The 16328-nt window shown below is 39.6% G+C and overlaps 1 protein-coding gene across 2 annotated transcripts in view; it reads right to left on the bottom strand.

Annotated features, from left to right (window-relative positions):
* TENM1 (teneurin transmembrane protein 1) overlaps positions 1 to 16328 on the bottom strand; it is a 735430-nt gene that overhangs the window by 69745 nt on the left and 649357 nt on the right. For both annotated transcript variants that reach the window (XM_070604355.1, XM_070604354.1), the window contains one exon: positions 2546 to 2700. In XM_070604355.1, the coding sequence (XP_070460456.1) occupies positions 2546 to 2700 (155 nt within the window). The remainder of the gene's footprint in view (positions 1 to 2545; positions 2701 to 16328) is intronic.

Here is a 16328-nt window from a genome sequence, read left to right on the forward strand (position 1 = left end):
TGTTGAGCACTTACTATGCATGTCCAAAGAACATACAGTCTACCTTGGGAGGCTAGTTGGACACACTGTTTGGCCACAGAGAACAGATTACATATTAAACGTGGTAATATTAAATTTCAGTAAGAGAAGGAGACAACAGTGAGAACTTGAACCATTAGGGGAGGGTCCCATGGAAAAGGTGAGGTGTGAGGAGGGTGGGGAATGGGATTTGGACCAGTAGATATAAATTTCAGACTGAAGAAATAGGGCCATGAGAAGCAGGCACCTAATAAAGGTGGAGGGTCATAATCTGGACACCGAGGTAGCGATCAGTAAGGACTTACTGTTCTGTGCCAGCCTAAAAGGAAAAACCCTAGTTACTCTTTAGGGTGCTTCAAGCACGGAACAGGAAAAGGTGGACAGCAGCAGAGATAGCTGCCAAATAACTTGGACACGAAGCCTGCTTTCTTTCCCAGTCAGTCCTGCTGGTTTTTAACACCCACCACCCACCTCATCCCCCCACTCAACTCCGCATCCCCCCCGCCAAAAAAAAAACCACAAAAAACTACTGTTTTTCCAAAGCTGAAGTTGTATAAGGAAAAGGGAAGGGGGAGTGTCAGGAGAATTGAAGCCTGGAATGAAATGCCACAGGGAAAATGTGCTCCGGGTTACCAGGGCTCCTGTTCAATGGGCTGTACTCTACATCCCAACCTGAGAGAGACAAGGTAGCTTTTATGGTGGCAATTATGGCTTGCAAAGCGTCATGTGAGAAAGAACCCTTCTCATGGTGCTGAGGATCATATGTTTGCTCTATTTAGACAAAGAATTCTCTCTTCAGCATAAGTTTTCCACACAGAAACAGATAAGTTGTTTAGAGTTGACTGATTGCAACACTAAGCGTCCTAATTTAAGTTAAAAATATCCCACAAGTGAATCATATACGTGCATCTTGTCTCTTTCGTCCCCCTCCTCCATATAAACACACTCACACCCTTCCTTACTGCCATAAATAATGCTCCTTTTCCTTGCCTTCTGCAGGATTTTGCACCATGGAAAGTTAGGCTGCTCTAGGACTTGATAGCCTGATCCACCCAAATCTCTCTTAAGAATGGTTCATTCACTTTGTGAATTTTCCAGGCCTTCCACTTCCCACTTGATTTTTGTAGTTGACTATATTTGACCATTTTCTGAGTTTCTGGGGTGAGGCAGGGGCACATAGAGAAGAAGTAACCTCCAAATAGGCGCATTTCTAGTATTTTATGCATGGAGGATGGAGATGGGAGGGGACATTAGAGCTAATGACTAAAGCAAGGTTTCTGAGTGGTATATTCACTTTACTTTCCTTGTTATCATAGCTTTCAGGTGATATGAAGAATGAAGCAACAGAATTATTCTAACTGTGGAGAATATCACTAGTTTCCTATCCAACAGCAATCCTCCATTCCTTGTTAACAGACTCCTGATTTTGGCTCAAGAATTAGGTAGCAATGTGCTCAGGGAAGGTGACCCAGTTCCAGAGGGTCTGAATCTGTTTTGGAGATCTCATTTCCTCTTTGCTAGTGATTGGTGAAGGCATGGGCATATGAGTTGATTCCAGCCAATGTGACACAAGAAGGAAATCTCTTGACACCTTTGCCTACCTCTGGTCATCTCACTATGTGAGATAATGAAACATTATTTAAATTACTTTTAGATACATATTTTACTATTTGCAGTCAAAACCATCCTCCCTGATACATCTAACCAATCCTAAAAGTCTCAACTTCTACTCTAATTCATTTGAAAAGATTATCTGATAATCTAGTTCATCAGAGTCAAAGATTTGTGGAATATTAGACCTTGAAAGTCCCTTTGAGGATTGTCTAGTCTATTCTCTCATTTTACACACCAACCTCTTGTGTCTGCAGAATCAAAAAGACATCCACAGGCTGCTGGGACTGTGCTGCATGCTCCTTAATCTTTCTTCATGTCTAATCCTAATTTTGTAGAATTGTGGTAAAACTAGAATTTTGGACCCAGGTGAGAGTTACACTGAATTTCCCCTTTTATTCTCACTGGCAAAAAGCTCTAGTGAATAAATGTAAAATAGATCTCAGAGGGAATATTACTTTTACTTAAAACTTTCAAACACCCTAGAGATAGCAATTTTCATACACATGAATAGGAAGGCATGCTCATATACTCATTAAGAAATATTTCTAAAGACTTTAGTAGTCAATACTTTTCCAAATGTGAGTTATTGTATTATTTAAAAATAATAAAATTATATATCTTGGAAAATATTCAATAAATGAGATTGGCCTTACACTCTAATTAATTCAAATTTGAGAGACTTTACCCCAATTCTTATGCCAATATTCCACCTAGCATCACTCCCCTCCCAGCTTACCATTTTCTTAGTTTTTCTGAGGAAGAAAAAAGTAAGTTACATAAAGAGAAACTTCTGCTACCTGGTGTTATAATAGATACACCAGGCTTCCTTTCTACCCAATTTCTGTATGAGAAAATTGTTATCCATTTCCATGATGCCAAATAGTGACAACACTTGAAAACCATTGGTGCCTACCTGAGTGATGTCCATTCCTGAGTCACAGCTCAGTGGCTGTGTGGAAGTCAGACCGTTTGAGCCAATTACAGTTGTGATCACAGCATTCTCATCAATTCTTCGAATCATAGTGCCATCCACAAAGTAAATGAATCCATGCCTATCAACTGTGATGCCTGTTGGGAAAGAGCAAATGAGCATTAGTAGTCTAGTGGGCCACATTTGCACCAAGATCAGTATTTTGAAAGAAGCCATAGAAATGGAAAGTCATTGTAAAGACATATGGATTCAATTTTGCTCAGCACAGACAGGACAGTAATGGGAGAGGTTTGTTTGGACACACATTCACTTCTTTGTGTATTGAGAAGAAATGACAAAATGTAACATGCAGAGATAAAGCCAGGTCTAATAATTTTGTGTTGCCCAGTTTTACCTTTCCAACCCCCTGCTACTTGCTTATCCCCACAAAAAGAAAAAAAGTCCTCTTTAAGATAAATGGGAAAAGACAGAGGAGGCAGCATATGTTACATTTCTTTTAGGGTGCAGATGAACAGGCCACTGCTTATTTTCATAGTTGCATTAGAAATAACTGACTTGGAAAGCATTAAAATGATTTTCATCAATTCACACTCAGTTAACAGAGTCTATAATAATTCTGATAAACTGGACTGAGTTTTTTCTCTGTCTTATCCATTAAGAGGAGGATTGGAGAGCAAAATCATGGTGTCACAAAGGGAATGGTTAAACTTCTAGGAAAAATAAAAGCCAATAAAATCCTCACAGTAGTGGTTTTTACACACTATGTTAATCACATCCTGGTTTCTTGGAAAATGTAGAATAGCAATTAGAAGGCTTGGGTTCTAATACTTGGTATACCACTTACAACTGATGTGTGACTTTGATTGAGTCATTCGTCTCTCCAAGTTTCAGCCTCCTCTTTGATAAGATATGCGAAAGAATACCTGCCTGTGATATTATGATTTATAATAAGAAATATATGTATTTTGTCTGCATCCTCATTTCTAGCACAGAGCACCAAAAACTCTTGGAATTTCCTAAGTGGCAAGAGAGATAAAGGTGTATTTTGTTATGTTAATAAGATGACTTTGGATCGCATCTAAGGATGAGGGTTGGTTGCCAGGAGAACCAACCATGTGATTAGATGGTTGGAACTTTCAGTCCTACCCTCTGATTTCTAGGGAGGGGAGAACGCTGGTGGTTGAATCAATTGCCAATGGCCAATGATGTAATCAATCATGCCTCTGTAATGAAGCCTCTATAAAAACCAAAAAGATGTGATTCAGAGGGCTTCTGGGTTGGCAAACACGTGGCAAGTTGGGGAGAGTGACACATCTGGAGTGGGCATGGAAACTCCTCATCCTTTCCCTACACCTTGCCGTATGCGTCTCTTCCATCTGGCTGTTCCTGAGCTATATCCTTTTATAATAAACCGGTAATAGAGTAACTAAACCGTTTCTCTGAGTTCTGTGAGTCTCTGTAGCAAATTAATTGAAACCGAGGAGGGGGTCCTTGGCACCTCCAATCTACAGTTGGTCGGTTAGAAACACAGGTGACACCCTGGACTTTTGAGTGGAGTCTGAAGTAGGGGGACGTCTTGTAGGACTGAACCCTTAATCTGTGGGATCAGATGCTATCTCTGGGTAGGTAGTGTCAGAACTGAGCTGAATTGTAGGCTATCCAGCTGGTGTTGGAGAATTGCGCGTTGGTGGTGTAGGGGAAACTATGCCCCCAAGCTGGAAATTGGTGTTAGAACATCTTTCCCTGCCTTACCTAGCTAAGGTGACCAACTATCTTGGTTTGCCTGGCAGTGAGGCAAAGTTCAGCTTTAAAACTGGGATAGTCCTGGACAAACTTGGGTGAGCTGGTTATTCGACACCTAGGTTGTCAGAAGTATCATATGAAATAATACATTTAAAAAGTGTCAGACACATATAAAGAACATATGGCTCAACTCCTGCTTTCCTTGGTGCTTTTGACAGTGCTCTTGAAAATAACCACACGGCATCACTTTAAAACTCGTCTACAATTTAGTCTTCTCCCACCTCTCCTTTATTCAGACCTCGTGAAACTCAGAATGTATGTTAAAGTTAGGAACATCTGTGATAACAAGTATGTCCTATTAGTGTGTGTGTGTGGGCATGCACGCACACCACTCTAATTTTCCTTGCAGAGTGAACTCATCTAAGGACAGTTTATAAGCTCAACTTAATAAACTGCTTTTAGATGAGCCAATTCGTTGGCAGGAGGTTAATATTAAGACTCAGCTTTATAGTGTACTTTGATTAATCCTGATGTTCCTCATGAAGTATGAATCCTTAACATCTATAAAAGTCACAGATTCATTTCAACATCCCCTGAATGCCTCTAAAGACATCTATGTTTTGGTGAGCTCTCCAAGGAAACCAGCATGTCCAAACAAGGGAAATTCCATGTCAATAAGCCCCTTTCTCATTTTTAGAGGTATAAGGACCTTTAAGGAGGTTTTTAAAAAAGACTTTTAAGATTGAGTATGTCAAGGGATGACGGCACTTGAACATTTCTTTCATCTCCAGAACGTTTGGACTGAGGATGAACCAAGCGGTACATCTGCTTTTTATTTTTGTCCGTATTTCAGCAAAATCGGTTTCCTGAATGCGTAGAATTTGGTCTGGTCTGTGGTAGGCCTGTGATTTGGGATCACCTTCTATGACGTCTGCCTTAAATATCACTGAGTGTGAAATTTAAAATCTGGCTGTTTTCATAAGATAATGAACTGAAAGATGAAGACTCAAGTCTGGAGAGAGGAAGGCTGAGAACAGATAAGCTTGATGTGTATGATGTGAAGAATTATTTACAAACACATACTGAATGTCACTGTGCCAAGTTCTGTGAGGGCTAAAGGACAAAGAATCCAGGTACATGGAAACTAAGACGAATACTTTCAAAGTGTTGCTCTAACTAGGAGGTAGTAAATTTAGAGAATCTAATCCCCTGAAAATTGGAGCAGATTCGCAAAAGGTATAGAGAAATAAATGTATTCCCACAGAAACCAGTACAGTGGGGAGGTCCTTACATCTTTATTCTGACAGCACGGAGAACAGTTCTGTTCCTTGACTACTACACTCCTCATCCTCATAAGAGGGCAAAGTTTGTACCAATCCAGGGAGGATAATCCTGGACTAAACATGATTTCCCCACTTTTAATTTTTGTGAAATTCTAAGCAGTGTGAACTGCTCTCTCTCTCTCTCTGTTCATGTCAGCTGAATTCCAGGGATGAGCTTATTAAATACTCACGATTGGCCTTCAGGGCTTATTTGGCTGACAGTTGTAGGATAGTCTCCTTTCATATATTTGTACAGCAATTTCTTTTATCATGGTCCAAATTACAAAATACTCCTTTTTCCTTGAGACTTTTTAATTAAATTTGATTGGGTTATGCTTTTGCTTGGAGTTGAGAAGGAAATAGTAGAGAGGGCTTTTAGAGACTGTGTGCTTTATTAATACAGCTAGGCATATTTTATATGTACATATTTATGTTTCCTCTCATTTTCCTTCCCTAACTGACTAACTAACCAACCAACCAAACAACCAAGCAACACACACACACAAATTTCCCAAACAGCCACTTCGCAAACTCTTCACTGGTGGGGCTTAAGGGGTATTTAATTTTCCCTGAGGTTAAAAACCAAATTGGAAATTCCAGGCAGGAAAAAGAGGATTATTTCTGCCATTTCTTGGAGAGGAGGGGGTTTCCCTTTCCATAACAAATATTGTTACAGCCCAGGGATGTTGACGATGCAGTATGATGTGTAGCTGTTTGTTACGTTGAGTAGGAGGAGGTGGCACATGCCCAGTATATTTTAAACTTTATTCTTCAGAGAGGGGGATGTATGTGATTTCAGAGCACATAAAGCCATCTGGGGCTAGCAAGATCTGAAGATTCAACTGACATTCATATTTTGATATTGTTGTACTCAGATTTCCAAAATTTGGTACTCAACGTTGTGGCATATTTTGTTCCAATGGCGAAGTCCATTGATACACTTACTGACAGCATTTTCATTAGCATTTAAGACACAATTGAAGGGATGGTCTTTGGATAAGAAAGGAATCAAACTGCATTGAGAAAACCACTTTAGGGCTTAAAATGTTAAACAGTATTTATTTTTAGAGCAAGCAAAAAATATATAGATCTCTGATATTACCACAAGGTTAGGCAGTGATGCAGGATGGATGGGAGTGGAGATGGGAAGAATAGCAAACAACAGCTTGAGTCCCCACACCGCCTCACCTCCGCCAAGGAAAACATTGGGCTCAGATGTCCAGACAGCATGTTTAGCTTGGAGTACATTTATGCATTTGTGAGAAAATAAATAAATCCTTATAAGTTAGTGCATATAATGAAAGCACTGACAGACCATAACCTGGAAGTGTGAATGGTGCTGTCTCCATTCATCAGCATTAAGCCCTAACAAGCTCTTTCTATGGAGGGACCCGCTCATAAATAAAGTGCATCCTGTAAAAAAATTATTCACAATGTCTTAAGCAAAGTAGGGGACATTATATAATATCTGAACTGCAGTCTCTTTTCTCTGTGAAGCATAGCTCTGTATGAAACAGCTGCAAATTACAGGCGAAATTATTTGACTTCTTCCCTTGTCTTATTATCCTCCAACGAATAAATACCATAATTCTTAAGAAGACAATTGCCTAAAGCTGGGGCAGCCTGGAGAGTTACTAATAAATTTATCACCTGTTGGGAAAGAGGACGCTGCTGATCAATACTGAAGCAGCAGGGGCATCCTGATGGGGGATCACTGGGAGTCCAGATGTGGAGGTTAATAACCTGGAAATAGTAACTAAAATCTCAAATTAGATAACAGTGAAGATCAGAGTTTCTGGCTGCACAGAACGCCAATTTCAAATGTTGGCAGACGGCATCTCTGTACTTAATTTATAAAAATTACAGCTGTTGAGGCCACCCACATTTTTACCATTTCTATATCAAAAATGAGCCTTTTTTCAGAATATAAGCTTTGGAAGTAGTCATAAAATTCTCTCCATCTACAGACTTAGCCACCACAAAACTAAAATACTGTTTTTTTTTTCCTGCCACAATCTGCTCTTTAATTTTATGATACAGAGATAAATGGTTAAAATAAACTTTGAGAGCATGCCCAAAGTGTAATACGGCACCAGCTCAATCTCCAATACTGAGAGTGCTGAATTGTGTAACTGGCACTAGTTGTTGATCATAGAGTGCCCTTTAAAACAAAAAGAGATTAAAATATTTTGCTTTGTTTATGTGCATTTCAATTCTCTGAAAATTGGTATCATATGTTGGTCTATATGGAAAATCTCCACTAGGCAGAAAAGTCCATTCTTCCACTGATCTAACTACTACCCACTTAATTACTCACTGGGGTCAGAAAGGGCTAAGTTGCTTCTGCACAAGAAGCCTGTTAAATTCACTTGCTGGGGAGCCACTAAATGGAGCTTCTAGAACTTGGAGGAATTACAAATATCTGCGTGTCACTAGGGTTAGACGGAGGCAGAGCTTAATGACCAGCTGAGATGCTTTCACTGTGTGGTTAACAATGAGAACAGGATTTCTTCAATAAGAGACTCTAATAAACTCGCTGTAATATCACATGACTAGTGAATAGTGTGAGTTATTTAATCGGATATTCTGTTTAATAAAAAAGTTACAGTATGTTCTAAACAGTAAAGGTCAATTTCCAAAGAATTTAAATACAAATTAAAAATGGTAAGCATTCAAACTAATATTCTACTGACTGGAATGTCCTTTCTTTCATGACTCAGAAAGTACTTTAAAGGGCTTCAGAGCTATCAGAGGGAACAGTAGATTTGTGGGCTAGTTAACCAAACATTCTGGTCGAAAGAAAGTCAAGGCCAGTTTTTAGCATTTGTCTTCTTTTCAGCTCCTTCTGATCCCCTCAAAGCTTTAGCCTTCAGGCCAAGGCAGAGTGAGTGAAAAGCTCTCTTACCTCCACCAGCCACTCTTTTTCTAATAGCTTACTGGGGAAGCTGTTTTTCTCCCTACTTATTAATTTATTCAAGATTTATTTTGCCCCTATTATGTGCTAGGCACCAGGAATGCAGCAGAACATAAACAGACACGGCACTGGCCTTAAGGAGTGCAGAAACTGGTGGGGCAGATGGACAGATAACCAGGCAGTACAATGCCTTGCAATAGCACTAGTTTGGGGCAAGTCCAGGGTGCCATGGAAGCAGCCTTGGGGGAGGGGCTGGGGAGATAAAGGTCTCAAACGATTTCTGAGTAGTGACATGTAAGCAGAAATTTGGAGGACCATGTTGAATTCTTGATGAGCCTAGTGTGCAATCCAGGTAAACACCATCAAAAACCCATGAAGGATAACTAATATCACTAAATAATAATAATTTTCATTTGCTGAGAATACTATGATATTCCAGGCACTGTGCAGGATCCTTTACATACACTTTCTCTTTTAATCCTCACAGCAGCCTTGTGGAATAGATATTATTAACATCATTTTTTAGATGAAGAAATAGAGGTTCAGAGGTAGAATGACGAACTCCAGTTTGCCTACCTAGCATATGCTAGATTTAGCTCATGCTTGTCTGAGTTCAATGTCCATTCCCTTAATCACTATCCCAAGTGGCCTAAATGGGGCTATCAATCACTCTACCACAGGAGTGGCATACAGACTGGTTTCAGAGGGTTCAGAAACTCCATGAACTTATCTGCAGAATGTTTTGTGTATGGGTACTGTCATGGGGAGATGGTCCATTGCTTTTCTTAGATTGTCAAAGCGACACAGGACCCCTTTCAAAAATTGTTAAGAATTCTTATACTCAGGTAGATCTCCTGGACCTCTTCATAAGTATCCTTCAAAGATGTTCTGTGGCTTCATCCACACAAAGCTGGTGAGTTTTGTGAAAGCATTCGGTTTCTATGTGGTGAGGATTTTGGTAACTTGACTATTATCGTATGATCTACCACATGAAAAGGAGGCCCCAGAAACAAGTATCACAAACTCGTATATCGTCAGGGGTCAGGCAGGTGACATAAATTGGTAAGGTAGACCAGGTGTTAGACTACATAGGTTCTAGGGGAAACTAAGGTTAACTAAAGAGAGCATGTCCCACCCAAATGCATTCAATCTTTTTTAAAAATAAAGACACAGTGTGGACCAATGAATTCTACCTTTGAATTGGATTTATTCCCTGAGTTGCCAATTTGTGATGATTGCTAGAGGACAATCATGATGAATATACGGTCAGTAAAGAGGCTCCTATGAGCAGAGAAGGTCCATGAACTTAGAATAAATCACTGTAGCTCTGCCATTAAAAGTTACGTCTCAGTACAGAGAGTTCCCATATACCCCCTGCCTCCACGCTTACACAGTCCTCCCCACTATCAACATCCTGCACTGGAGTGGTACATTTGCTACAACTGATGAGCCTACACTGACACATCATTATTACCCAAAGTCCCCAGTTTACCTTAGAGCTCATTCTTGGTGTCGTGCATTCTATGGGTTTGGTCAAATGTATAATGACATGTATCCACCATTAGAGTACCATACGGAGTAAGTGCAATGTATAAAGATTCTGCTCAAGTTTTCTATGAACCTAAAACTGCTCTAAAAATAAAATCTATTTGAAAAAAGTTATGTCTTGGTATGAGTGCTGTGAAACCAAAGATAATCAATCAAATCTAGTTGTGATTCTCATCACTGGGAAATGAAATACCTGGATGGCTAATGATACAATACTTGCTAAGAATGCAGGCTCCTTTGATCCTACCAAGATCAAAACTCAAAATGTGTGACAAGTTCATCAAATTTAGTCAAATCAAGCCAGAAAAGTAAGCTTCCAAGCTGAATTAAACTTTGTTCTTACTCTGCCACCCTTATCTTCTTCAACCTTCCTTCAGCAAACCCTCCCTCATAAGTATGGCAGAGACAAAGCTATGTGTTCAGGTCATCCTATCTATTTTTCTTTCTGAGAATAGAGCTAGATTACATTTCCCAGCTTCCTCTGTAGTGCTGGGTGTGAGCAGAAGTGATGTATGCTACTTCCAGGCCTGATCACTAACAAAACTCTGTTGAGCTTCTCTATGGATCACCCCTTCCCCTTAGGCTGGCTGGATGCAAAGCATCCAGCGGAGGACTCCAAGGCCTAAGAAACTGAGGGGCCACTAAATAGAAGGAGCCTGGTTCCTTGAGTAAATTCTTGGAGCAGGGATTCCTCCTATTCACCAGGAAACCTATATTGGACTGTGACATGAGCAAGAAATAAACCACTATTTTGTTAAGCCCTTTAGATCATACGTAATTTTTTAAATATATACAGTCATGGGTCCTTTAATGGCAGGGATATGTTCAGAGAAATGTGTTGTTCGGCAATTTTGTCATTGTGGGAACATCCTAGAGTGTACTTATAGAAACCTAGATGGTATAGCTTACTACACACCTAGGTATATGGTACCAATCTTATGGGACCACAATCATATGTGTGTTCTGTCGTTGACTGAAACATCGTTATGCAGCACATGACTGTAGTTGTTAGCTTGGCCTAACTATTCCATTCCTCAACTCAAATCCTATTCATCTTTCAAGGCTTCTGCAAGATGTTTCTCTTCCAGGAAGCCTTCCTTACAGACTCCAGTTCGTTCTGGTCTTTCTGTTTTCTAACCTACAGAAGTTTTTTTTTTTTTAATGTGAATTCTCCAGTCACGCTCTATCCAGGCAATAAGTTTCTTGAGGGCAAGGGCTGAATTTTATGCTTTACTTTTGTATCTCAACAAATCCAACAGACCTGGACACAAACATTCAATAGCCTTTGTTGAATTATAGACTTAATTGCCACATATTTATAGATGAAGCACGTTTATCTTGAATCAAATAAAGCATGCCATGAGGTGAAAAGCTGCATATGAATTTCTCTAAAAATGAATTTAGAAAAGAGGCAATGGTAATCTCTTTCTCTAAAGACCTTTAAGGGGAATACAGTCCCCTATCAATCAGTGATGACTAGATTATGGGGAAAAGGGTGGTTGAAAGCTAAGAGCAAACAGAATAAGGACCATGGATTTATTAACTGCAAATGAATTCAATGCATGTAGATAGCTACATTGAATAGCTCAGGCTCCCCCAAAAATCCACTTTATTCTGTCAACACAACTGTGTGTTCTATCTGTGACCTCTCCCAATCTTACCATCTTAGGAGTTCTGAGGAAACAGAAATACCTCATGATTTTGCCTTAATTTGCTTCACTATGGACTACATAAGGGAAAGCAGAGATCTGAGTTTAAGGCTGACTTCTGTTACAGATTAGCTGTAGGGCTTTGGGTAAGGCATTTAACTACTCAGTATCTTGATTTCCTAACACATATACTACCTACTACACAGGGTAAAATGGTGTGAAGATCACAAGAGCCAATGAAATGAAAGCACTTTGAAGAAGATGAAGTATTAGAATGGTGCTAAGTGGTGTCCTAATTGCTCAGCCACTGCTATAATTCTTTCTGAAAGCGACTATGCTAAGCCTAGAATCGTAGACAAAGATTTCCACATAGGCCCTGCTTCAACATTTTAGGCTTTTCTGTGTTGGACAGACATAGTAGAAGATTTAAGTCCACAAAGCATTAAGTACCCCTTGTCAGTAGCAGAGTGCCTTATGTTAGATTCACCATAGAGACAAGGCAGTAGTTGAAAACAATTTTGTTACCTTAGGGAAGTACTGTACTATTGAATTATTGGTATAAAAGCCTTCAAGCTTTTATAAAATGGCTAAAGTTTTTATGCAGATAATCAAATAAATGAAGCCACATGCTGTGCAATTGGCTCAGGGAGACACTGGGCTGGGGGGGGGTGGTGGTGTCTCAATGTTTAATTGATACCAGACACTAATAATGGTGTGAATTATTTTTCTTTACTTTATAAAGGTAGGGGCTATGTGTGTGTGTGTGTGTGTGTGTGTGTAAGAGAGATTGGGGTAAGTAGATGGTTCTAGTTCAAATTGAAATTTACATCTCTTGTTTTATTTTTGTGCTGGAGTTCTTGCTCAAAAGATGCCTGCAGGCCGAGATTTAAGGGGACTCAGTACAAATAGGCTAAGATAAATGAGGTTTACCAAATGTGAGTTGAATATTTTATATCCCCCCCCCCTTAAAAATCTTCAAACATCAAGCAATGATATCTGGGACACTACTCAGACACATTTTGAAGAAATGCCTCTGTCATTCTAAGGAAACAAACAGTCTCACAAGAACCTTATGTGAACAATTAGCCTGAGGAGGGAAAGTTCATTTATTGCCCATGGACCAGCAAAAAACTAATTGCAGTTGTTACACTCTGGGGAAAATGAGTTTCTCTCAAGGTATGTGAACAACCAAGAGGTTCTAATAAAAAAGCAAACTAAGTAGAATACCTTGGCCTGAATACTCAATAAAAGCAGGCTATGAGGAATTAAGCCTGACAGTGCTTACTCTTCACAAAAGTGGGCTAACCCAAGAAGAATGAAAATTTCTGTAGGATAGTTATTTGCATGTGGTGCCCATTCAAAAACAACACAGAAGGCCCATTTAAAATTCTTCCAACATCCATACATCTTGACTAATGAAGCTAACGCTGAAAGAGAAGTTCACAAAGTCAGAAGCGGTAGACAGTCATTTGCAAAAGGTAAGGCAGGGTAACGAACACTGTGTGAATACAATTTTTAAACCTTTTAAATGGAAGTTTAAGTGACACTTAGGAGAGCTCAATCAAGAATATACGATTTCAACAACACGCGCGCACACACACGCACACACAAATACGACAGCTGAGTAAAAAAAGAAAATTAGCCAAAGCAGTTGTCTGATGAGACAAACAACTCCTTTGACTTTTTCTCTTCCATGCTCTGATCTACAAGTTTGACAATCTGTAGGCACAAAGTTATGTTGAAAGGTATTAAAAATAACTAGGATGCCTTGTTCAAAGGGCGCTAGTGACTTCTCTAGCCTTGTCTTGACTGAGATTGGGGCTTCCAAGGCCATTTCCCCACCTATTTGCTTCTAAATTCAATCACCTAGACATGTTCATGGGAGATATGAGAGGAAGAGGAAAAGAGTCTAGGGGTAGAAGCTAGGAGATCTGGTTGTGAGACTGACTGTGACTTTCAAAAATTTATACACTCTCCTAGTCCTCTGGTTGCCTTTGTCTAATGGTGAGAATAAAAATTGAGTTGGCCATGTCAGTGGATTACTGTAAAGATCAAATAAAATAATCTAAAAAATAATCTATTCTCTCTGTGAAATCTTTCTGAAAGGTTAACACAGGTGGTGTTAATGTTTATGTTTTTGATTAACTGTTAGTTTTCTGGCATCATGCCGTGGTTTATCTGTTACATAATTACCTGCTTCAGCATGGCTTGACTTAGATGGCAGGAACCCTATGTGTGATTCTGTCAGCATCTCCACCACACTGATGGTGATGATCAGTCTGTACAGGGTCCTGTGTTACGTCTCCAGTCAAACTGGCGTATGCCCTGGCTCTGAAACACACCTTTCAGTTTCCCAACACTACCTACTTGCCTGCACTGCTCCCTGCACGTGGAATGCCCTTTCTCTCTCCTAGTATCCAAATCCTGCTCATCTTTCAAGACACTGCAAGTCTAGCCGAAATAATTACAACATACAAACTGACTCAAAGACTTGCAAATATCTTGATGGAGGTATTTCCTTGTCAATTGTATCAAATAATGTCATTCATCTTGTCTGATGGTAGACATCTGAGCCTATTAGAAAAGATGTGTAGAAATGAGGCTCTCAACAGTTATAATATGTCATTAGGTTGCGAATCTAAAGCCTGGCCTGTAACTAAGAGCATGGGATGTTTTGACTGGACTCCAGAATGCATTTTACATACTGACTTAGGGTCATTTTAACAAATCCATTTCAGGACCACCCCAACCTTCCTAGGAAGGGCTGAGTCATTCATTTCCCATTCAGTGTTGCCTCTTTCTTCTCTACTGCCTTACCTGGTCTTCCTTGGCTTATTCTTGGATCTCTTTTTCCTTTTTGAGTTCACTTAACCTAACCTATCAGGAATAGAGGTCAGAATCCAATTCCCAGTTTATCTTTACCCATGTGGGCAGCCCTTTTCCAGATTCCTTTCCTTTCCTTTCCTCCATATCTTCCACCTTCTGTTCATTTTTCTCTTCCTTTTTCTCCAAATCCCAATCAGCATTCCATTCTCTGGTCCCTGGAGTGTTTATAGTTTACATCACACAACCTAATCCTGGATTACTGTCTTCCCTAATGATTCCTCTCTTATCTCCCCAACCAGATCATATTCCACTCATTGGCAGGGACCATGTCTTTTTACCCACTTATAATTCCAAATTTCCCAATGCAGACCAGATTGTTTTCTGCTGAGGAAGCTGAACGAAACAGTGGAGCTCAGTGAACATGGTTCTCTTTCTAGATTTACCAGAAGCATGGTGCGGGTCTGACAGAGTAGCTAAAACTAGTGGGAGTCTTATAAATAGTATAGTGGATCATTGACACTAGTGTCTTATTGACACCTGTTAAGTATGTTGAAAGTATTAATTCTGGACATCTCTGGACACCTGTTTGATAACTAGAAAGTCTTTGTTTTAACAAGAGAGTTACATTGCAGAGTTTGACAATAGCATTTAGCATAGTTCCTGCCATACAGGAGTGCTTTACATGTTTATAGAATAAATGACTAAAGTTTATATTAGAAACAGAAAGCTTTGAGGAATTAGAAAAAAACAAATCAATAAAAGCCAGTGAGTCTAATAAAGGAGGTAAAACAAAAGGACACTGAGGCATTTTGAAATACTGCCAGATATCATTTTTGTAACTGCAATGGTTCCTTAATTCAACTGTTCAAACATCTCTAGCATTTCCAGGAACTAGGAAGATATCAGTTTAGGGCCAATTCAGAAGGTCCTGGCTTTGGTCATTCATTGATTGACTAAATTTTTTTAACATTAAAATAGATTATTGGAATAAAGGCATGCTGTTAAAACTAGACCAGATATACTTGAGAAGTAAAATAGTGCCCAGCATTAGTAAAAAAATACAAGAAGAAAGATTTTGAGGGTGCTAAGTGTGGATCTGTGATTTCTCAAAAATTTCAAGCCTAACAGGCTAAAATCAGAAGATTTAAAAGTAGCCCTTCTTAAGACCACTTTCCCCAGCACTGTCCCCAGTTTTACCACTCTGGGAAAGGTGAGAAGGCACCTTTTCAGGGACCCCCAGTCCTAAAGCAGGGCTGGGGTAGTAGCCTGCCTACAGTTCTGATTTTACTTTGTTCAAGAGAGCACACAGACAAGATTATAGAAACCAAAGTAGGTAGTCTTGGCAGGAGCCACTCTGATGGGCTTTGGCTTGGGGAGGGACAAAGCTGACCTGTCAATCTATCACTATGGCTTCAATTTCCTTGGGTTAGTGATGCCTTCCAAAATGAAGAACGATTCCTGCTCTCTAAGGGAAATTACTGCTGCAATCAGCTTTCTTTCCTGGATAAATACTGGTAAAATGGGGCACCTACCCACCTTCCTTTTCCCAAAAACCTATTACATAGTTTAACAAGCTTTTTGAAAAACCAAATGGAACAGCTAGTAAATTAAACTGGAAGAAAAATAGAGCAAATAACATTGGGGTTTCCTGGCTAGGCTTTGATATTTGGGGCTTGAAGATAACCTCACATTTAAGTTATTAAGCTTTTGATTCCTCACGGAGAAACTTTAAATGGGCCAGGACTCATTCCCATGGAAATGGA

This window comes from Equus przewalskii, chromosome X (assembly GCF_037783145.1).
Source record: "Equus przewalskii isolate Varuska chromosome X, EquPr2, whole genome shotgun sequence".
In the NCBI taxonomy this organism is placed as follows: Eukaryota; Metazoa; Chordata; class Mammalia; order Perissodactyla; family Equidae; genus Equus; species Equus przewalskii.